Genomic DNA, 21,846 nt, shown 5'->3' with positions numbered 1-21,846 from the left:
ATTACATTTAAAGGAGCAGTGCGTAACATTTAGGGGGATTAATTGTCTGAAATGGAATATGATATTAATAACTATGTGCCTGAAACTAATATCTTTGTGTTTTCCTTAGCTTAGGAAAAGCCATTTATATCGACATAGGGAGCGGGTTGTCTTCCACGGAGTCCGCCATCTTGTACCGCCCTGTTTCTACAGCAGCCCAGAGCGGTCAAACCAAACACGGGCTCTAGAGAGAGCCTTTCGCGTTTTTTTTGTTGTCTGAAGAAGATAGGTTTTCGTACCAAAACCCTGGTATCAAACGTGCCACGGTGCTGAATTATTAAAGACCGGAGTTTTGATAAGCTCCAACGTTACTGGTGTTTATTTATTATCACGCTGCAGCGAGCATCTCCTCTGCTCTCTGTGTCGGGCTGAGCTCATCCAACTACACACACACACACACACACACACACACGAAGCGTCAGCGGGCAAAGATGCCGCGGTGGAGACCGTGAAGTGAATCAGGTGAAGTGAAGAATACTGGAGTTGAAGGCAATTACGCTCGTTACTGTTGGTGCAGTAAAATATTTGCGAGTAAAAGCCAATACTCAATCAATGCATCTGTTCAACAAGCATTGACGTGCGAACGAAAGTGAAACCTCATTCAATCGGCTCTGTCCGCAGTCTCATCCACCTCATCCAGACTCATATGTTGACACAAGCACAGTACTTTACAGTTACTGCAGCTTCCAGTGTCCATGATGAAGTGTAAAGGAGATTCAGATAGAAGCCATTGACAAGAAAATCCTGTATCGTCGAAATGTGTGTGCTATGTGAAAAGGAACGATGTTCGGCACCCACAGCCCGACAACTGGACATAAAAAAAAGAAAAAAAGTAATTGTTTGTCTATCAACTGCTGCAACAATCTCTTACTCTGGTTTGGTCAAAATAAACCTGTGAGTTAGATGTGAGAATATACTCGTTCTGCGCACTGTTGTCCCCGCTGTGTCTCTCGGCCCGCTGAGCAGTGGCTCACCATCTTCAGAGTTAACCCAGACCATTAAATGAGTTGAATGAAATGCCAAAAAGCATCGAAAAAATCACCCAAAAACTGTAACCCTACTGTGGGTGATGGGCATGAGGAATATTCTGTTATGATATATATGCACCAGGAAGTAAACCATAAAACACATTAGTTGAAGCGCTCCTCAGTGCTGTGGCTCAGGTCACATGCTGGTTTGCCAAAAATAACCTTTTGAGTGGCATGAACGCAAGAGCGAGTCGTAGACAGTCTGTAGCTGGTGACAGTGAAACATGAGTGGGTGTAAATGTGTTGGGGAAAAAAAGCTGCAGAAATACCGTGGTCAGATTAAAAGGGCAACGTGAGGGTTGAATGTACATGTATATTCCACAGATCAACAGTGTTTTCAGTCACACCAAGCCGCCAGTTTTGTTTGTTTGAATTTTTGTCGTTTTCTTGTTTGCTGCCTTCACCCGTGATATTTTTTTGTCTTTGTCTGTTTTGTTTTTTTCCAGCAGGTTTGATGGGTATGCCTGGTGATTCCAGCCAGCAGGCCCGGACCGCCTGCTCCTACCAGCACTCTCCTGGTGCGGGAAACGGCGTCGGCCACCACCACCAACACAACCACGGTCAGACGTCACACCACCCCCACCACCCCCAGCAGCACCTCTCCCCTCACTCCACCCACAGTCAGCACCAGGCGCACGGTCAGCATGGCCAACACCAACAGCACCCAGCTCATTCCCAGCAGCACCCGTCTCTCTCCCACCAGAGTCACACCGGACAAACCTGCCCCTCAACAGGTGACAACAGAGCCGCGTTTTTACGGTATACGGTTTTCATGTGCAGGCGTTGGAAATGTCTGGCTCTGGTGACACCTAGTGTGCAGCATCAAAAAAGACAAAACAACATACTAATTAGAAAGACGCTATAAAAACATTCCACTAAAAAAAGGTTTCTTTAGCAACATGCGACACCCCGAGTTATTGAACAATAACAATCTTATGATTGAGAAATCACATTGTTTCCATGAGTTATGGCTATTGTTGATATTCACATCATAGTAATGCACTACGTACTGAGCATATTGTATCGAGTGATAATACAAGCAGCTGAGTGGGAGAACCGCTCCTAGGCGTAATCGCAACTTTAGAAGGGTCCACGAACTGGAAATGTAATCCAACATCAACATTCGTAATGTCAATGCAGCTATTTCTCTGCTCTGCTGCAAACCTCTCTGCTGCTTTCTCTGTGTGAAAGGAAGCCACAAAGTGTACGGTGTAGTTTATTGTCTCCTAGATATTGATGCTGTTCAGCAGCGAACAATGATTCTTCTCCTCCCGACTCCCAAAGCAACATTGGTGTAAATACAATTCACCTTAAACATCCGAATAGGCTTGTCTCGGCACGGACTCATTGCATTTATATTATATTCTTTCCTCTGTGAGGTCCCAGAGCATTTGGTATTATGAGGCTGTGCTGATACAGACAGGCATCTCCAAAGCTTCACCGAGGCTTGTCCTGCTCATATTCCCAGTCTTTGTTTTTCTTTTTTTTCTTTTTTTTTCCCTTTGTGGCAACACAGCTCTCAGGCCAAAGAAGGTACTCTTCAGATATTATTTATCTCGGTTAGTATTCCCCTCAACCAGGCAGAGGATGAGTGAAAGCAATCCCTCAGTCTTTGATCCACGGCATCCGAATGTGCTGTTGTTTAGTTTGCAGTGGTGAAGGCGGTGGAAGGCATCTTCCTTTATTTTGTTCTACCAAGAGCCAACCTGTGGCTGACATTTTTCAATGTGAAGTCACACCACCTTGTGGTTGACTGCAGAACTTCACTGAGACTTTTTAATCTGGATTAGTTCAGATCATTTAAACGCTGCCACACTGATCACACTGATCACACTGAGCTTGTATTTATTTTCGTGTTGAAACAATTAGTTGACACTTTGATAACTGATTCATTTCGGTTTCATTTATAATTGTAAATTAAACGATTTTGTAGATGTCACCTTGGGCTCCGGGGAACTTGTGACGTCCTCAGTTTACAAACGACTGAACAACAACGTGTGTGTGTGTGTGTGTGTGTGTGTGTGTGTGTGTGTGTGTGTGTGTGTGTGTGTGTGTGTGTGTGTGTGTGTGTGTGTGTGTGTGTGTGTGTGTGTGTGTGTGTGTGTGTGTGTGTGTGTGTGTGTGGTCTCTCTCCCAGACTGGTACCCCAACCTGGACTGGCTGAAGGAGAGCTGCCGCATTGCTACCAGCTACAACTGGGCTGATGTAGACCTCTCCCCGTTTCAAGGTAACACACATCCTATAAACACACACACACACACTCCACCAAGAGCCATCAGTGTAAACAGCATCTGAAATGATGAAGCTGTATACTGCAGCCTGTTTTGAAGCAGTGAGAATTGATATCATGCTTATTATGCCGATCAGTTACTTTGATTAAACCATTACGATTCCTCTCTGAGCTTTCATATACATTCGCCCTTGAGGCCCAATATAATAACATCCAGTGTTGTAATAGTAGCCCTAATAAAAGTCATTATCCTGCATCTGAGAGGTTGCCCTCTCTGTTTCTCTCACGCACACACACACACTGTCTCCCTCCCTTCCAGTTGTATGATGTGAATAATCCAATTCGGCCCCGGCTCAGTAACAGCCTCTTATCACGGTCAGCACACAAAGCCGGCAACATCCAAACACGATGGATGGCGATGGCTGGTCTTACAACACACAGGCCCCGCTCTCTCTCTCTCTCTCTCTCTCTCTCGCTCTCTCTCGCTCGCTCGCTCGCTCTCTCTCTGTGTGTGTTTCTCTGGAATAAGTAATTTCTGACTGAAGCTTTGTTAGTCTAATGCAGCGGTTCCCAAACTTTTTAGGCCGCGCACCCCCTTCTACATCCCGACCGGGTTCGCGCACCCCCCCCCCCCCTTAATAAAAAAAAAAAAAAAGAAGCAACAGAGCCTTTTAAGCCTTCATAGCCGCATAAGAATCTGACCAATGAGAGAACAGTTTGCTCGCGCGTGGCATTTGTTTACAAGATTTAGTCCGCTGTTAAATGTTGCAGTGTGAACACAAACCGAACAAAGGAGCAACTGCAACAAAGCAAACGAACTGAAGGTGTGAAAACGCCCTGAAACACTGCAACAAAGTTTCAATAACTTTCAGTGACACAAGGCGTCACTTTTAAAGAGCAATAAGGATGCGAGCACACACGCACAGGCTCAGAGGCAGATTATCACATTTAATTTACAATTAATGAGCGACTAATGTAGCCAGGATGTCTTCGGACAAAGCATCGATGCGGCGCGACACAGTGTTGTTGGACACCGGGATCATGTCCAACTTTTTTGCTTCTTTCTCCCCAATCATACATTCCACCATCTCTCTGGCAGCTGGCGAGCTCACGTCTTCGGCGATTGTGTGCGGTAGCCCCTTTCTCGCTATTCTGTAACCAGATATGAAGCCCGTAGTGCGTCATTTATAGACCCAACACATGAATGAGACTCCAGTTGTTTTTGGCTGTTTTGTAACTCCTCCAATTTCGATATTAAAATATGTAAGGGGCTTTTGACTTGCACTGGCATGCTTGGTGTTCAGGTGGCGACGTAAATAAGAGCTTCAGACTGTTAGCCAGAACCTCACTGCACACCACGCACTGTGGCTTTGGGGAATCTGCGTTGCCAATCCAAGTGAAGCCCAGACACAGATACTTTTCATCATATTTCCTCTTTTTTTCCCAGTCTGCGCCGTCTCATCTTCCTCTGACTCTGGCTCGATTTCTTCTCCCCCCAACGCACCTCTCCGTTCCTCTCGCCTCCGATTCCTCTCTCTCTCTCTGTCCCTCTCCTCTTTTACGACTGATAGCTTCAGATGTCCCACCTGACAGTTTTTAAATTAAAATTACATTTTTTTAAATATTTAATATTATTACACCATCAGACCGCCATTACACTTTTCCTCTCGCGCACCCCCTAGAGGCAGCTCGCGCACCCCCAGGGGTGCGCGCACCCCACTTTGGGAATCCCTGGTCTAATGTAAAGGACATGTTAATGTCGATATGATTCAAGAAGAATCAGATTCTACCTTATTCATGAATCAGTGCTTAATATATCTTATTAATTGTATAACAATGACCTTGTAAATCCTGGAAACCCAGGATTTGCATGATTGATTCAATATTTCACATTTAATAAGTGTGATGTGGCTTCAGTGAACGATTGAAACAGACAGAAATTGCAGGTGAAGCTGTTTTACAGTCAAAATAAAAGTTAGAAATGTAGATATTAAAACAATCTAAGATTGAAGCTGTGAGATATGTGGAACATTCAGGTCGATCTTTGTCTCTCTGTCGGTCTGCCAGGTCTGAAGGACAGCATGCGGCAGGCTGAGCTCAACAACTGGTCGCTGGACGCCGCTCAGATGGCCGACCTGTGCTCCTCCATTAACCAGTTCTTCACGGCTACGGGGGTCATCCCCCCGGTGGGCGCCGCCCACCCACAACCTCAGGTCCCGCACCCGACGCCACCTGGAGCACCGCAGCACCCGGCTCAGCCGCACGGGGCGATGCACCCAAAGGCCAGCCAGCACGGGCAGCACAACCAACATCACCAACACATCAGCACGGGTCAGCAGGCAGAGCAGGCTTTGAAGATACAAGATACAAAAGCTGTACTTTATGAGTTTATCTCAGTTGTTACTCCAGCTGTCAGATGAATGTAATAGAGTAAAGAAATACAACATTTCCCTCGACTTAATAACGGTATTTTAAACCTCCCACCTTTGACTGGAGGCGTTCTCTTGCAAGATTTCTGCACTTTCTTGCTGTGACGGGAGCTGAGTTTCAGTCTCTCCCCTCACTGTGCCATTGTTTTCATTGTTATAGATTTACAAGAGAATTGTGGATGTCGTCGGCGTCATGGCAGCTGGAGTAAAGATATGGAGACGAGGAGACATTTCACCAGTGGGAATTCCAGCCCAATCTGTAGGATTTCTCAAGCTTAGCATAATATGGCAGTAAAACTGTGCGCGCAAGCGATCGCAGCTCGTGCTCTGCGGAGTCACATAGGCATGTGTGAAAGTCGGGGTACTAATCTGACAGTTAGTCATTGGCCTTTTGTCTCTTCTCCCACAGGGAACATGTACATCGACTCGAGACAGAGCATTTCCTCTCTGATGGGCCCACCAGGGTACCCCCACATGCCTCCCATGAGCAACACGGCTCCCACCATGACAGGTGACTGCTCCATCGCTCTCTTAGCAGGTCAGGAGGAGCAGGTGGAAGTGAAGAGTATATGTGTGTGTGTGTGCAGGTTTATATCCATGCAAGTGTGCGTGTGTTTGTCAATATCAGAATTGTACTAGTAGACGGTACAACATCAGTATTTGATAGTAATAATATGACACTATGGAGTAAAACCAAGATGCAATTTCACACATTAACGTTGATAAAAAGCAGAAAGAACCTGTAATTCATCATCTTTTTTTCCATTAAGGTTGGTAGATTAACCATATATATTAGTACGGTTTAATCTGTGCATTGACTACAAACTATAAATATACAAGGGAGTCACAAAGTAACAGGTACAATCAAAGGGTTACTCCAGCAATTTAGGACTGCATTGATGTTTAGTCTCCAGTACGGGTCAAACCCGTAAGCCCCTTGTAATTTTACATAATACAGTATGTGATGCAGAAGTGGCACTGAAATGTCACTGGGTGTGCAACAGTATCTTCTAGTCTTTAGTCTTCTGCTCTCCCTCCACGTCCAGGTCATCTCAGCCAGCTGAGTCAGCAGCAGCAACAACAACACAGGCTGCCTCTGGGACACTTCCAGGTGAGACGCATGCTCGCCGCAGACGACATCCAGGACGACTTTGACTGGGACTCCATCGTCTAAACTTAGCCATAGGTGAAGACTGAGAGAGAGAGAGAGAGAGAGAGAGAGACACGTGATGACAGGTGAGGTATGGAACTAGCTGAAACACCTTTCACCTGTGTGAAAAAACAGAAGACAATCCAACAGAAAACAAACCGAAAGTCATTTTTCTGATCTTGCTGGCCTCCCCCCACCCTGCCCCCCCACCCCTGTTACAGGTGGATGTTGAGTCTAAAGACAATCATTCAAAACAATGAGACTTACACAGGATTGGACCAAGCCGAGATGCAAACACACATCGTCCAAAGCAAAAATGAAGCCTGAAGCTCTCTGAATTGTCTCATGTTGTGTCCCCGAGTGCCACCAGGGTTACACGTCGCCAACGTGTCGTCAAATCGTCTGTGAATCGTTTTCTTTTTGTTTTCTTAAATGTGTTTCCTGCTAAAAACTTGTGTGCCATGTCTGCAAAGTGTCTGCGCCTGTGCCTGAAATGAATCGGAACTTTGTCTTTTTTTCCAAACTCCCTGCAGAAAATCCTCTCTCACACTATTTCATCCTTTCCTCCTCGTAACATCTCTTTGTTCACTCTAATACTGGGCATCTGTGTTCGCTCTTTACAGCTACAGTTAGAAGGATGATTTATGAAGAAGAAGGGAATGATTGTGCAGCTGTTCAGTGGCGGTTGAGTGAAGCACCACCTGCTGGTTAAAACAGGCACCATTATCGCTTCCTTTGCCCAAAAAAGTTCTATGCACCACAATCTGCTCTTTGTTCTGTCGCATCGGAAACCAAGTCTAAACTTTTATTTTAAGTGTCGTCATTGTGTGTGTGGAACAGTCCATGGTGCCATGTTCTCAGGGTGTTTACATTCATAAACCACGTCAGGCCAACTCAAAGCCATTTACATCTCTGTACATTAGGTTACTGTGTGTTGTTCGGTGCCGTCAGTGATCGTTTCCAGCGAGCCTCCTGGTGACTGTGGTCAAAATGTTTGAAATCTTCATTTGTCAGCTTATAAGCTAACTGAAAATACTGTGTAATAGGCTTTTCAGTTGCTCAAACAACAAACACCAATTCAAATGAAAATGAGATGCTGGGACTAGACTTGGACTTTGGATCAACAATGATCAAATATAATTCAGTGTTTCAAGGTTTTATAATTTTGGCAAAGTGCATATCAATTATGACCAGGCATGAGAAGGTCGGCCGTGATTTCAAGATGCCTCATTTGGGAGACGACGAGCATTTTTTGCACAACGCCAAACATGATAGCATCTAGTGAACAGAAATAAAGGAAAACCGTGAACATTATATTTCTTTGTTTCAAAAGACATTTAAAAAAAATAAAAAATAAAAATTGATCAGCAAAGGAGCAGAAAACTAAACAAAAAGTTTCAAATGCTCAACTTTTCTTACTGTGATGTTTAATTTCGTCTGTGTGTACAAGTGTGTGTATAGTCTTCTCAGATTTCATTTAGCATACAGCTGAAAAAATATACATGAGAAATAAAAAGTGATTTGTTTGTATTACGTGGGTACAAAGTGAAATTTCGGACCTTAAAGTGCTCTTTCTTTTTGGAAGATCTCAGTGATTGTTTCGAATGGTCTAAACAAGGTCTCATAGTAAAAAAAGAAGAAAAATACTCTTTATTATTGCCATTGAATGCTGTATTACAGTGACCAGCATATATATCGTGTATGTTTGTGTGTTGTTGTCCATGTAAATAACGGTATGTTACTCCTATGTTTACCCTTGAAAAACACAGACTGAAAAAAAGAAAACAGCAAATGGAGAGAAAGTATTTTGTTATCTGTCCTTCAGGAGACACAGTATGTACATATCTTCAGTATATTGTAAATAAGTCATGAAAAAAAAATGGCATTGGCGTTTTGTGTGTTATAAATAATCTGTGTATGGCAGTTTAACAGTTAAAATCTGTTTCAGTGTTTATTAAAATGTCATCAACCATTTTTACTGCGCAAACCTCACATCTGCTGTCGTGATTTAATCGGTTGTCGGCATGTTTGAAACAAACAAAACTGAAAGCACAGAGAGAGACTCGGCTTTGTGCCGTTTTGACCCTCGTAGCTTGTTGTCCAACAGGTGTCAGCCTAGTGCCAAGCAACAGTTTGTTTGCCCTCCATCACATGTAAACTCGGGCAGACCACCCATGTTTGCCCGTGTGAAAGTCACACGATGTTCTAACTGCATGTACGGCTCCTTTACACCTTTTCAGGGAAACTTGTTTTTAAAAGCAGCGCTCTCTTGCTTCCGTCTGTCAGCCTCTGACGTACGCTTGCCACTTTTCTTTGTGAAGGTTGGTGGATGGTTTAAAAGATCAATACAGATGCATCAAGGATGCTTGTTTCATTCACTGTTTTCTTCTTAACAGTTGGATACAGTTGAAGATGCTGATAGGTAACACCTATTGAAGCTGTGTTCTCTCTCTCTCTCTCTCGGCTCCTAACTCTGTGATTAAAGCTCTGTTTACATTTAGCTCCATTCATTCACAGAGCATTTTCAAGGCCTGTTTCTTTAGCTTTCAAATCGTATGAGCAGGCCAATTATAGTTTGAAAAGCTTGTGTTGTCTTGAGAGACAAGTCGACGGTGTATTTGTTGTTTATTTCCAAGTGTGTTTGCATTTGTGAGTGTGTGCGTGATATTGCAGGGTTTGCAAACAGGAGGGTTGGCTGTGCCCCAAGACCAGAGCACGTCCTACACGGGGCTGGACCACGAGGGCTGAAACCACCTTACTGCCCCAATCCGGACTCCCTCCTCCCAACCCGCCACCAGTACCAGCACCCCTCCTCCACTCTCAGCTCAGTCACTCACACACGCTCTCTTTGCTCTCTCCTGCTGTGTGCCAGTCCCTCTCTCCCTCTCCACTTCCTCAAAGTGGCCACTGCTCCTCTCTTTTCTCTTGTCCTCTCTACATCCCTCCACCACTCTCCTTCTTCCTCTGTCTATAACAGCAACCCGGCTCTGCCTGTTTGCTTCTTCAAGTCAAACGGATCTCAGGCTGATACTTTCCCAAACTCCCCCTGAAGACTTTATTTTCACCTCATTTTTTCCTTCAGCCAACCCCTCCGGAGAGGCCGGTTGGTGCGTGTCTGGCGTGTGTGAGGGCTCTGGTGTCTTGCTCTTTAGCCCCAAGGGAGTCCCTACAGGTTGTGACTGGAGGAGAAACGTTATCACCACAATGAATGTTCAGCTGCTGCTCCTGTTGGCCCTGGCCGGCCCTTTCTGTGCCTTCACACATGCAAGTAAGTGAACTCTCCGCTATCACTGTCCTGCTGTTAGCACACTGTGTCCCCTCGCTCCCTCTCCCTCCATGTGCCCACCCCACACCACTCTTTGTCTGTTTTAATCCCCGTTGACTGAACAACAACACTCTGGAAGCTGGTTTCAGGAGGTAAAATACACTCCATTTCTCTTTGTGTATTCATTAACTAATTAATGAGGTTCCCAAGTGCAACTGATTTTCAATACTTTTTCTATTTTCACTGTTAAATCATCATTTGAAACTGCTTCTGACAACTGCCGGCTGTAGCCGTTTTCCTATATGTTCCACTTTAGCCGATAACATCCCTGATGGAAAAGCAAAACTTTGGTGAAGGGTGTTAGTTTAACAAAGGGGAGCGACTCAAGAAAGTCTGTGTTGATTTTAACATTTTTAACTCCCTCGGTCTCACTTTCTCTCTCCCTTTCACACTGTTCTTGAGCTCTGGAGCCAAAGTTTGATTTGCAGACACCAAAGGGAAATGTGATGAAATAGCAGGAGCTCCGCTGCCTCGTGTCTGTAAATGCTTGGCACTGGCAAAGAGAAGAAAGGAATATCCTTTGGATGGCTCCCAAAAACACTGCTCATACACTGCGAGGGAGGGGTGGGGGCTGTAGGCGGTAACATACACCGTACACATTTATCTGAAAGCCTATCCACTGTCTCCTCTCATTTTACCCCTGATTCTCTCATTTCTCTCGCACTGCATCTGTTTTTCTCCCTGCCTCTCTTTCTCCCCATTTACATGTTTTCCCTTTCTTCCTCTCTTTCTGCTTCCTTCCTTTTCACCTTGACCAGCAGTGTTTGCTATGGGGAAACAGCAGGGGGGGGGGGGGGCTGAGGCATCAGGGGCAGTGTAGGGCAGGGCTGGTTTGCGTGAGTGTATTAATAGATAGAGGCTCTATATTTAAGAGGGTCATATCAAGAGAGAACACCCAGTACGTGATGAGCTTTAAGAGGCGCCCCACCCTCTTTTACCCGCATGTTGTTGGACCATGCAGCACGCCGCCCCTTGACATTTACCCGTCTTTGGTCGGGTATCAACTTTTACCACTTAACCCCACCTCTCCTACTTCTCCCCCGTCTCTTAACAGTCCTCCGCCTGCCTCCAACTCTCTGCCCCCTTTCCCCTGTTGAGCTTTGTGAGTCTGTACCTCGGGGTTGGTGTCGGGACAAGGAGAGCAGAGAGGGGCTGGGGCTATTTTTAAAAAACAACCTTTACCGGTAGGAGACGACGCGTACATTTCCTTGGAGGTTTAAGTCCTTAAACTTTCAGCATGATTCTCAGCTCAGCCGTCTCAGTCCTCCAAAGAGAAGGGAAACAAAGAAAATAGCTCATTTCACTATGCTTCACAAATGGGGGGGGGGCTTTTAACTCCCTCACGCCCGCTCACTTAACGAGCAAACCCCATGTATCCTGTAAAATCCTCCACCTCCTCCCTCACTCTGCTGCCCCCCCCCCCCCCCACCACCTCCGGCCTCCTTAATGAGTTTTGTCTGCCTCTGCGGGCCTATAACGTCCCTGTCACATCTGGCTGCTGAAGGGAGAGGTCAATGCCCTTTGTCCGTGCCCACTTCTAGAAATGACTAAAATGTTGCACTCATACTCCAAATATGAGACAAATGCTGGTAAAGAGGGACCATGAGGAAAACTAGCACTTCGCACGGGAACTGAGTCTCATTTAGAAGAAAAAACAAAATGCGCTGTCATACTTTCAAAACTTTCCGCAAGGAGAAAGAAACATCTGTTTATGGAAAGGAGTCTGAAGCGGTTTTAGCCAGGACCAAGCCCAAGCCCTGCACTGTAGCAGGGCTTCAGAGTATGGCCCCAATCTCTCTGTGGAGATTTATTTTTGTGTTTGTCTCCTCTGTGAGTACTGACACAAATGTCTCGTATCTCTAGCACCTACTTGTGCGGCAGGGTGAGACATGGTGCAAGAGAAAGTAAGAAAAACAATAGAGCTGCTGACTAAGGAACGCTTACACAACTGGGCGGGTGTTTTATGATGTGGGAGTTGGACTTTAAGGTGAACAAGATTTGATTTTGGGCGCCTTGTTAGCGCACAAGACAGAGGTCGTGCCATTAAGGCCGAGTCCTTACCGCAGAGTTTGAGTCCGTCCGAGGCTCTGCGCTGCATGTCATCCCCTCTCTTCCCCCTGCCTTTCCTGTCTCGCTCTCTCATTATCAAATGAAGCAGAAATGCCCAAAACATAAACTTAAACAAAAAAAGATGCTTCTTGATTAAATTGTCGGTCTGCAGTGTTTAGTTTTGTTTCAAAGAGTTGGGAGGCTTTGTGATGCCACAGCACGATCTTTCTATTTTGTCATTTCGCAGTGGTTGCATTTAATGTCATCCCTGCCCGGATTCATTACATTTTAGGAATTTAATCAGAGGGCCTAAGATTAAAGGCCCACTTGATCTAGCTCTGGACCAGTCGCTGCCGCTGGCAATAGAGTCCAGATGGGACCTGCTGCATGTTGTCCTATCTGGGGGAAAGAAAGTGTGGAGCTCGTTGTGTTGCGTCTGTGATAAGACTTACTGAGAATATTCCACTCCAGCCTGTCTCCTTCTTAAAATCCCCAGTGCGCAGTGCATGGCACGCCCCAGTATCTCCACAGCTGACTCCTACTGATTGATCAGTGGAGGCTACGCTGTACGGTATCTCGTCAAAAGTGCGTTGAGATGGGCAGGGCGCCTATTTCTCACTCGCATTTCCCTCCTCCAGCGCGGCGAAAACATTCTTGGGCTCCAAAGGTGGACACACTCCCTCACACCGTCTGCACGGACCCTTCCCCTCCCACACAGGACTGTGAATTAGTAGCTCTCTCTATCTCACTCACACACACACACACACACACACACACACACACACACACACACACACACACACACACACACACACACACACACACACACACACAACGGGGGGCCTCAGCGACAGCTGATTGTGATCGTAATGGATGGAAGCTGCTACTCCCTCGTATATCGTTGTGTCCCTCCCTCACTCTTTTCACTCTCTCTGCAGGTTTTATGTATGCCTGGCAAGAGTGAGGCCCCACATGGGTGCCTCCACAGCGTCTTGCTGTGTTCCTGAACAACTTCTCTTACTTTTAACTCTTTTTTTTGCCTGCCTGCCTTTTACGCCTCTCTGTCCCTCCCTGTATATCGACATCCCGTCCATAAACCTTAGTTAAGAGAAATGTTTAAATCATTCACAGTCACAATGACTCCATTGTTATTTGAATTACTTTCTGACATGTTATTACAGAAAGCGCCATCATCAGTTGTTTTCTACTTGTGTTTAACTCGTCTTAACTTTTCCATAATGAGTGAGAAATTTGAAGTGAGAAAGTGTGTTTCGCAATTTCAATGAATCAACCCTTTAAGGCGCAGTCAGACAGCCATAGGTTTACACACACACACACACACACACACACACACACACACACACACAAACATTCAGTGTGAACTCACTTGCACTTTTACGCTTGTTAAGTGTTGATGATTACAGGCTCTTTCATGCTTTACATGGAAATGGATGTGAGCGAGCATGTGGCCAGAATGATGTAATCGTGGGTAAAATCACCCACCAAACATTTGGAATAATAAGGGCAACGCCGCAGTTACGTAAACGTTCTCAGTCTAGGATTGAAAGAATGGAAAGAAAAAACTTAAACTGCTTTTGCTGACGGGTGCATGGATCTGAGTTTCCTCGCAGTGTCCCCTTAAGTTCTGAGCTTTTAATGAGTTTCCACGGTGCTCACATATCTAAAAACATCTTTGACTGGTTGACCCAGACTCAAACCCCCTCGTGTTGGTAGAAGTCCTCACCAGCTTCAGGGGTCCTGTTCTGATTCTGATCCCGTGCTCCGACCCCCCTGAGGTTTAACAGAGGGTCACTTACACGCTAACCACGACACACATCTCGCTGTGAGCACAGATTGCAAACCAGAGACAGACCGTGTTCACTATGAAATCAATCGTGGATTCCGGGGATTCAGCCTTCTCAAAGGTTTCAGCTGCAACAAAAGCTATCCTTAGGGAGTGGCAGGGTCATGGACGTGAGGACGGGCGAGAAGTTAAAAGGAAAGAGACGAGAGGGGACTGCAACAGTCTTACTGTGTTACTCACTAAGCAGCTGTGTTCACCCAGGATAGTCAGCACAGTGGGGAGGAAATACTACTCAGAGCTAATTGTGGGAACTGTACACATAATGAAACAATTGTTGGAGGAGGAGGCGATTACCCAGCGTACGGCCATGCTCTGTGAAGCGCAGGCCATTTTATCATCGCTTACAGACTTTCCTAACCAGCCGTCTGTGAGTCGTCTCCCTTCAGTACTCTGCCACAGTGGGAACAAATACTTTGTTATATTTATCCCGCCTGTTGCTCATGAAACACGCGAGCCAGCACAGGACTAGGAATAACTGCACCGGTTGCTAGACCATTCCGGGTTATTTTTACCCTTGTAAAGTATTCTCTATTATTTCAAGTATTCAGAAACAATTGGAGAAAACGGAGATGGAGAGAGAGAGCATGATGTCAGACGCTAAGATTAGAAGACTCGCGAGTCTCTAAGAGTGTTTTCAGGAGAGAGAAGTAGTTTTAAAGGGAAAGAAGAAGCGATTTTCAGGCCAACATCTTCTCAGTGGAAAGTTAACTGCAGACCGTAATTTTGGTGCCACATTGAAATCTGCCTCCTTCATTTTGAAGCAGTGCTGTCCAGGCAACGCTTTCAGTTGTGGCTACGAGGATGTTGAACGTGGGGTTATTGGAGGGAAATGATTAGGTTGAGCCCTGGCTGCTTCATCGTCCAGACCTTGATGAGAGACACAAGGATAAATACATGTCTTTTGGCAAATGGTAAATACAAAATGGGAGCCTCCAATTTACTGCAAGCACTGAAGGTCTTTTGAGCTCTGTCAAAAGCTTGATTTTACAAAGTTATAATTCAAAATCGTTACTCGAGATTGATATTTTACAATAATTCCACGTATCTTTTTTTGAACAAAGAGAGAGAAAAGCTACGAATGCTTTCAAAATATATGGCTGACATTTCCTCAAGGTGTTCAGTCCACCATTCCATCAAACCTGCCTGAGTCTTTCTGCAACTGCGAATCTTCCGCTTTTGTGGTGTCTCTCTCACGATCGGGCGTTGATCAACCCCACCCTCCACATGTTCGGAGGCTGAGGGTTGACAAGCCTTCCCGCGCTCTCGTCACAGGCAGATCACTCCACAGGAAATGAGGCAGAGGATGTGGCATGCCAGCACGCAAGCACAGAGCCTTAAAGACAGGAAGGAGAGGTGGAGGAATGGAGGAGAGGGGGGGGGGGGGGGGGGTTTATGAAGTCGCGGGGTGTGCGGGTCATGCTGTCACGGTGCTGGTGATGGGAGTGTTACGAAATAGTGTGAGAAAGAGTAAAGGTCATGCCATCACATCATTATGTCGGGGAGGAATCTAAACCTTCTTGTCCTTTTTGCACTGACACACCAGAGGCCTTTTCTGTGTCAGTTGCCAGTCTGGACGTAATGTAACCAGCCAAGAGGCAGAACAACGCTGTACGGGGTCGCTATGACAAGGGGCATCCAATGTACCAATGTGTTGTCCCTCCATATTGTCACACTTTTCAGGAAATGAACCATGAATTTTAATGAATCAGTCAGTGTAAAATATATACAAATCATCCACAAAAAAACAGCTCGACAGTCACAGAAACCGATTATATTCTCCCATACCTGCATGTGACCACATCTGTGACCTCTCTCCCCAGGCCCCACAGAGATCCCTGAAGTGTTTGATGCTTGGACCAGCAAAGCTGTACCAGACATCGTACCTGAAGTTACAGAGGTTCCTAAAGTATACACCGAAGCATACACTCGTCCTCCTCCAACCAATTCGGAGGCACCCGCAGAAGTAGTCGTGACAGAAGGAGTCACTACATATGGAGTCGCTGCAACAGAAGTGGTCACCGAGGCGGCGACGCCCGTTACATTTATTACTGAAGAGGCCGTCGTTGAAACAGAAGCCTATGCCGCTGCTACTGCAGCACCAGGACTCATTATCACTGACCCTCCTGAGGCCGCAGGCTCCACTGAGGCAGCACACGTTGCGGTCCAACCGACGGATGCTGCCAACGCAGAGACGGGAGAAGACGTGGTCGTTGAAGACACAGAGGGTGAGGAATGTGTGGGATGGTAGCTGGCGGGAGTGTTAATGTGGTCAGTTTGAAGGCAGGTGTTATTATTGACAGAAATCATGCAACAGGCAGCCTAATGTGGAGGTGAGTGTGTTTGGCAGTGCCATAAAGGGTTTAAAAGTCACATGCAGGCTTTAAATCTCTCCAAATATTACAAATATTATCTTTCGCTCGCATGTCATTCTGTGTTAATCAGAGGCTATGAATCCACTCTTAGATAGAAAGATGACATTTGATTCATTCTTAGTGTGAAAATATCCCATCAAACTGTCACTGGTTCTTCATATAACATTACAACTAGTCATCTCAAAATCCAACTGAAGTCTGAAAATAAGTGCTGACTCTTGTCTTTCCGTCCCACAGAGGGCCTGAGTTCTGGCCAGGTAGTCGGCATCGTGATTGGCGCTCTGTTGGCAATGGTCATCGTCATCGCCGTTGTGATCGCTGTGGTGAGAAGGATGGGAAAATACTCGTAAGTACCGCATCTCTAATGGTGGTTACACACACACACACAAACAGCTTGAATCCATGTGAATGCTGGAAGTTATCCTGATGTTGTGCAGTGAGTCATCACCTCTGGCTTCCGCTAAATATGGAGCGAACGAAACAGCCTGAGCTTTTAGTCATCACTGACACATCCGATGATGAAATAGCACGGGCAGTGATGTAATGGATGCTGGACAGAGAGCTGTTCTGTGTGATAAGGGGACCTGGCAGGCCCAACACAAGCTGCGGGGCCATAGTCGGTCTCTGCTGTTCATGATGCTAATGATGAATGTTTCTTGTGTCGCAGGTCTGCAAAGAGCAAAAAACCCGCGAAAAAAGACGTTGTGGTTTCTGTCAATTTCTCTATTTGATTCCTTCAGCTAATCACTTTAACCCCTTCAAGCCCATCAGGGTCCTAATTTACAGATGTGTAACAGATGTCCCCCCCCCCCTCCCCCCAAAAAAACACAGACCAAGTTTGATGTTTGTTGCTGCTTCTGCTGACAAACAGTCCCATGGCCTTATGAGGAAAATTGGGCATTCAGGATGACAAGTGGCTTGAGCTTGTTTGTTGACTCAGTTGATTTGATCCCTACAAACAGAGGGATTGTGTTTGTCAGAAGTGGGGCAGCAACACAAAGTGTTAAACTTCTATTCATGTTTTTTGTCTCAGGAAATAATTATCAGTCTATTTTAAAATAAAGGTTTATTTCAGAGTATATCGTCTTAAGATCTGCGCTGACTTAAGCTACTTGTTGTCCGAAGACTAATCTTGTCAACTCCCATACAACCTGGCTTTAAAACAAAATGTCTCCCTTTTAAAGGTTTTGATAAACACGCCTCTTATGTAAACCTTTAGTTGTTTCTTTTTTGTATGTCGACCTACATCTTTAATCTTTTAATTAAATCTAAAAAAACTGCTTTTTTTCACCATCCATATCGTTGTCAATGTTAAATTAAAATGTACGCCATTAAATGACACTAAACTCAGTGTACAGATTAATAAACTTTAATATGAGTTGAGCCTCAGATGCTACGGAAGCCCTACACGGACATAATTCAAACATTTTTAATATCGTTATTTCAAGATCACAATTTGATTATCTCGTGATCTCAAGAAAACAAACTTTGTTATCTCAAAAAAAACAAGATGATGAACTCGTTATTACGTGAAAACAAAAAGTTGTTCTTTCTTTTAATATAATGTTTGGGTCAAATCACTAGTGATCTTGAGATAACCGTATTAGAAATCATGGCCGTTTAGTGCTTCCGTACTTACTGTAACTACTGTAGATTCAACAATCTCCCTTTTTCATCCACTGTCTGACTCTCTCTCTCTCTCTCTCTCTCTCTCTCTCTCTCTCTCTCTCTCTCTCTCTCTCTCTCTCGCTCTCTCTCTCTCTTTTATCCCACAGCCCTTGAGGAAAAAGTCGGCCAAGCAGCAGGAGTGCACAAAGTTCTGGAAATTCTGAACTACTGAACTGTGACATCATTCGCGACCATTAAAACAAGCACGATACCAGAACTAAACTAATCGAACCATGACTCTGGACTGTTGCCAAAAAAAGCAGGGGGAGGGAGGCTCGTGTGTGTTAATGTATGAAGTGTATGAATGTCAGACAAGAGGGGTACATGAGCAAACATCCTCGCCTCCCCCTTCCACATCCCTGACCCCTCTAAGTGCCGCTGATTAGAAAGGCTCCCTCCCCCTACTCCCCAGGAGAGAACAAAACAAGGTGACGGCAGGATGTAGCTCGGAATTTCAGGCCTTTTTAAAAGCATTTAGTTAAGAAAAAAGAGAGAAAGAAAGGTCGGGGATTACCTGACATCTAGGCATAAAACCTCTCTCCTTTAAAGAGTGACTGATTTAGATTTGCATGGACGTTTGAGAGGACATACAAATGGATATTGCTGACAAAACAAAAGGAAATTAAACACAAATGGAAGGTGCGAGCAGTAGAGACTGCTACAAATTCCACAGGATGTATATACAATGCAAGGGGACTACATAGTATACAGCTCATATAGTATACAGCATTATGAGAAATGACTTTCTCATATGTTTCAGTTGCATAGGCTAGCATTTGATATCATGGAATACACAGTACATACAGGCAGGCTATTGTTGTGGCTAACAGACCTTTTAAAACACCCCCTGGGAACCAGTTAAAACATTTTCTCATGTAGCCAGAATCCCTGATATGTTGGCCAACTCTATATGAAGCACCGTGTGCAGAAGTTGTTTTGACATAACACACTCATGAGCTCCGAGGGAAAGCTGAAAGAAAAGGCACCCTCGTTTGCAAGAGTAACGCGACATTCTGCCCACTTTAACACTGACATATAAAAACCTAATACATATCTGTGAAATTTAGCAGAAGGGTTTGTGCCACTGTCTCTGGTGTTCTCTCGGTAGTTAGGAAGACTTTAGCTTTTGAAGTGCATTATGAATGTGAATTGACCGTACCTTTTAACTGCCATTCCAGACAGAACCGCTCGTATGACGTGTTCCTCTCTCAAGGCTTACACACAGCCCATCAGTTATTCGACATCGTGATAGCATTGTCTTGACAATGTCTTCATCGTACTTTTGTTAACAGTTAGATTACCAGAACAGCCGTCCGGTCGTTAAATTGAGCTAACCCCTGATTGCGTGACGAGGATGACATTTTATAGTTGCACTTAGTTTTAGTGCACAGTATTAGGCAGTAATGCCCTATTTTGTTATATCTGCAATTGTAAGTGTGCTAAATGGGTGTACAAATAATGAAGTCTCAGCTTAGCGCCGCTTGCTTTACAAACTCGTTTAATATGTGCACTGAATGAGTTGATGTAATGTTTAATGAATAGGCTTTAGACACTGCAAATGTTTGCAACGACATGTCTTTGTTTCCTCTCCTCTGCTTTGCCACATATCATCAGTTCTAGGCCTTTCATTTGTGCCATCTGATTTGTTTCAACCCTTTTATTTAATTACAGTGTTTTTGTTCATACTGTTTCAATAAAAAACTGAAAACACTCTGAAAGCTCTCCTTTGTCTTCCGTGCCTGATGTCCCTCAATAATCCGAGCCATTTCCTGTCAATTAGATCACGTAGTTAACGCTGAAACGCCTAAGAGTCAGCACATTGTTGAGCAGCACTGTATTTGTTCTTGAGTCTGGCTAAAATACTGCAATTCACACACACGCCATTATAAGCGTCCACGGGGGCAGCGGTCCACTCCGATTGGCCCATTTAAGTAATGCTTCAGATTTAAAAAAACAACCCCCTCCTCATCGGGTACACAAACACAGCACCAAATATGGAGGAACATATGGCCTCGGACCGTTGATTCGGTTGAGCCCTCTGACAGTTAGGTGTGTTTTTTATGTGATGTTGTGGACTTTTTCATACAGTGCTGTTAAGCTGAGGCAAGGCTCCAACAGAAGGCTGCGAGTCGCACAGAGATGCTCTGTGTCTGGCTCCCTCTCTCCTCCTTGTGGTTTTAGGCAGTGGCCCAACGCCCACCGCCCCAGCCTCTGCCCCAACGGCGAGCCTCGTAACTCTCTTTAGCTCACTTTCTCGCCTCAGACTGCTGGAACAATGGAGCCTTTTGAGAGGGGCAGATGGAGCGGCTATGGGCCGGTCTATGAAGCTGTTTGCCAGCAGCTCCCTCGCTCCCCTTCAGCAAGGGGCGAATTCTGTGCATCGCTACAGGGTGGAGTCACTTCCTGGGTGGGCCCAGAATTGATCATGTGAATTCACTCACACACACACACACACACACACACGCACACACACACTTATAAATACACTAATAGAGATCTAAATCACTAACTATGTGCCCTCTGTGCCTATGAACACATGTTAGACCTATCACAATGTTCCAACAAAAATGTCCCAGCAGAGGCAGCTATTAGGACACACCATAAAAGTGTGTGATTCACTGAGAGAGTCCCAGTCGGATTCATGACAAACGCACACAGGTCTATGTCTCATATTTAATTATCAGACTTAAAACCGCCTGCTTATGTGTGTGCAGGCATAAATATGAGCTGAGTGTGCAGAAGCTCTGCACATTCACACGTGTTCGTGTGGTCCACCGTGTGCGTGTCTGCTTCGAACGTGTTGTGTACTGCGTCCGTAAATACATACATGAGCCTATATTTGTACGTCAATAATTAAAAGATATATCATGGGTTCATCAGAATTTAGCCACTACACAAAGTCCCCCTCCCCTCTCCTGAGGTGACTGTGAAAGTGTCTGGGAGGAAGGAAGGAACGTCTCGGCTCAAGCAGACAGATGGATGAGGAAATGTCTTTCTCGCTTCATGAAACCACACCGGTGTATTGAAGAATGCGTGGATGTTTCTCTGTACAGTGGCAACCAGAAATACCACGGCACTTTTAGCTGACTGAGTTTGTGTTGAACTCCACACAGAACCTGTGGCCTGAACTGGTTGCCGTTTTTATTTTTAGCATGGCTGTTGATGCCTATTCAGCAAAATTATAATCCTAACAGTTAAAGAAAGCACAGATTGCATAACAATAGAGGAATGAGCTTTTCATAACTGCAGGCATGAGGCTAATTCTCTAAACTGACTGTGGATTCTTACATATGTGTATATTCTTTCCAGTATTCAGTGTGTTTGGTTGATGAAAATGTCAATCATCTCACTGGAATATTATGTAATACTAGACACCAGAATACCTGTGTGAAGATGCAGGAGCATGTACATACGAAACACGGAGTCCTCAACTGACCAACCTTCATACTGCGATCATGTTAGTGTTCGTCATGCAGCCTACAGTTGGCCCTATCAGAAACAGCATCAAATGCACTCAATCCAATGCCTTTATAAAACCAGCGTCTGGCGTGTGATGTTTTAAAAGTGTTGGGCAAAATGCATTTGTGGCTTTGAGTGGACGCTTTGTTTAAATCTCCAGGAAGTTACAGATACAAACAAAGTATGTGTATTTTATACACGACTAGACAATGGTGTAAACAAGGAGCAGTTTC

At 45.0% G+C, this 21,846-nt stretch overlaps 2 protein-coding genes across 8 annotated transcripts in view; both read left to right on the top strand.

Annotated features, from left to right (window-relative positions):
* LOC306781038 (forkhead box protein J3-like) overlaps window positions 1–8,855 on the top strand; it is a 44,658-nt gene extending 35,803 nt beyond the window's left edge. For 2 of the 6 annotated variants that reach the window (XM_079273671.1, XM_079273670.1), the window contains 5 exons: window positions 1,514–1,801; window positions 3,205–3,294; window positions 5,365–5,628; window positions 6,136–6,264; window positions 6,773–6,990. In XM_079273671.1, the coding sequence (XP_079129797.1) occupies window positions 1,514–1,801; window positions 3,205–3,294; window positions 5,365–5,628; window positions 6,136–6,264; window positions 6,773–6,900 (899 nt within the window). In that variant the 3' untranslated portion in view covers window positions 6,901–6,990. Of the gene's footprint in view, window positions 1–1,513; window positions 1,802–3,204; window positions 3,295–5,364; window positions 5,629–6,135; window positions 6,265–6,772; window positions 6,991–7,097 lie in introns of those variants that run through there. The other 4 variants (XR_013772182.1, XM_079273674.1, XM_079273672.1 and 1 more) reach the window with 4 other exon arrangements.
* Window positions 8,856–9,718: 863 nt separating this feature from the next.
* pdpn (podoplanin) lies at window positions 9,719–19,865 on the top strand (the record flags this gene model as incomplete). 2 transcript variants are annotated; one of them, XM_079273676.1, is made up of 4 exons in its annotated part: window positions 9,719–10,144; window positions 15,935–16,339; window positions 16,724–16,832; window positions 18,262–19,865. In XM_079273676.1, exons 1-4 carry the CDS (start codon window positions 10,081–10,083, stop codon window positions 18,266–18,268), a joined length of 585 nt encoding a protein of 194 aa, XP_079129802.1. In that variant the 5' UTR covers window positions 9,719–10,080. The 2 variants fall into 2 exon arrangements, with proteins under 2 accessions (XP_079129802.1, XP_079129803.1); XM_079273677.1 differs by lacking the exon at window positions 18,262–19,865 and having other exon boundaries at window positions 16,724–16,836.
* Window positions 19,866–21,846: the final 1,981 nt, after the last annotated feature.

Source organism: Melanostigma gelatinosum (genome assembly GCF_949748355.1).
Source record: "Melanostigma gelatinosum genome assembly, chromosome: 8".
In the NCBI taxonomy this organism is placed as follows: domain Eukaryota; kingdom Metazoa; phylum Chordata; class Actinopteri; order Perciformes; family Zoarcidae; genus Melanostigma; species Melanostigma gelatinosum.
Note: the sequence above shows the minus strand (reverse complement) of the source record. Positions and strands in the feature narration are given on the sequence as shown.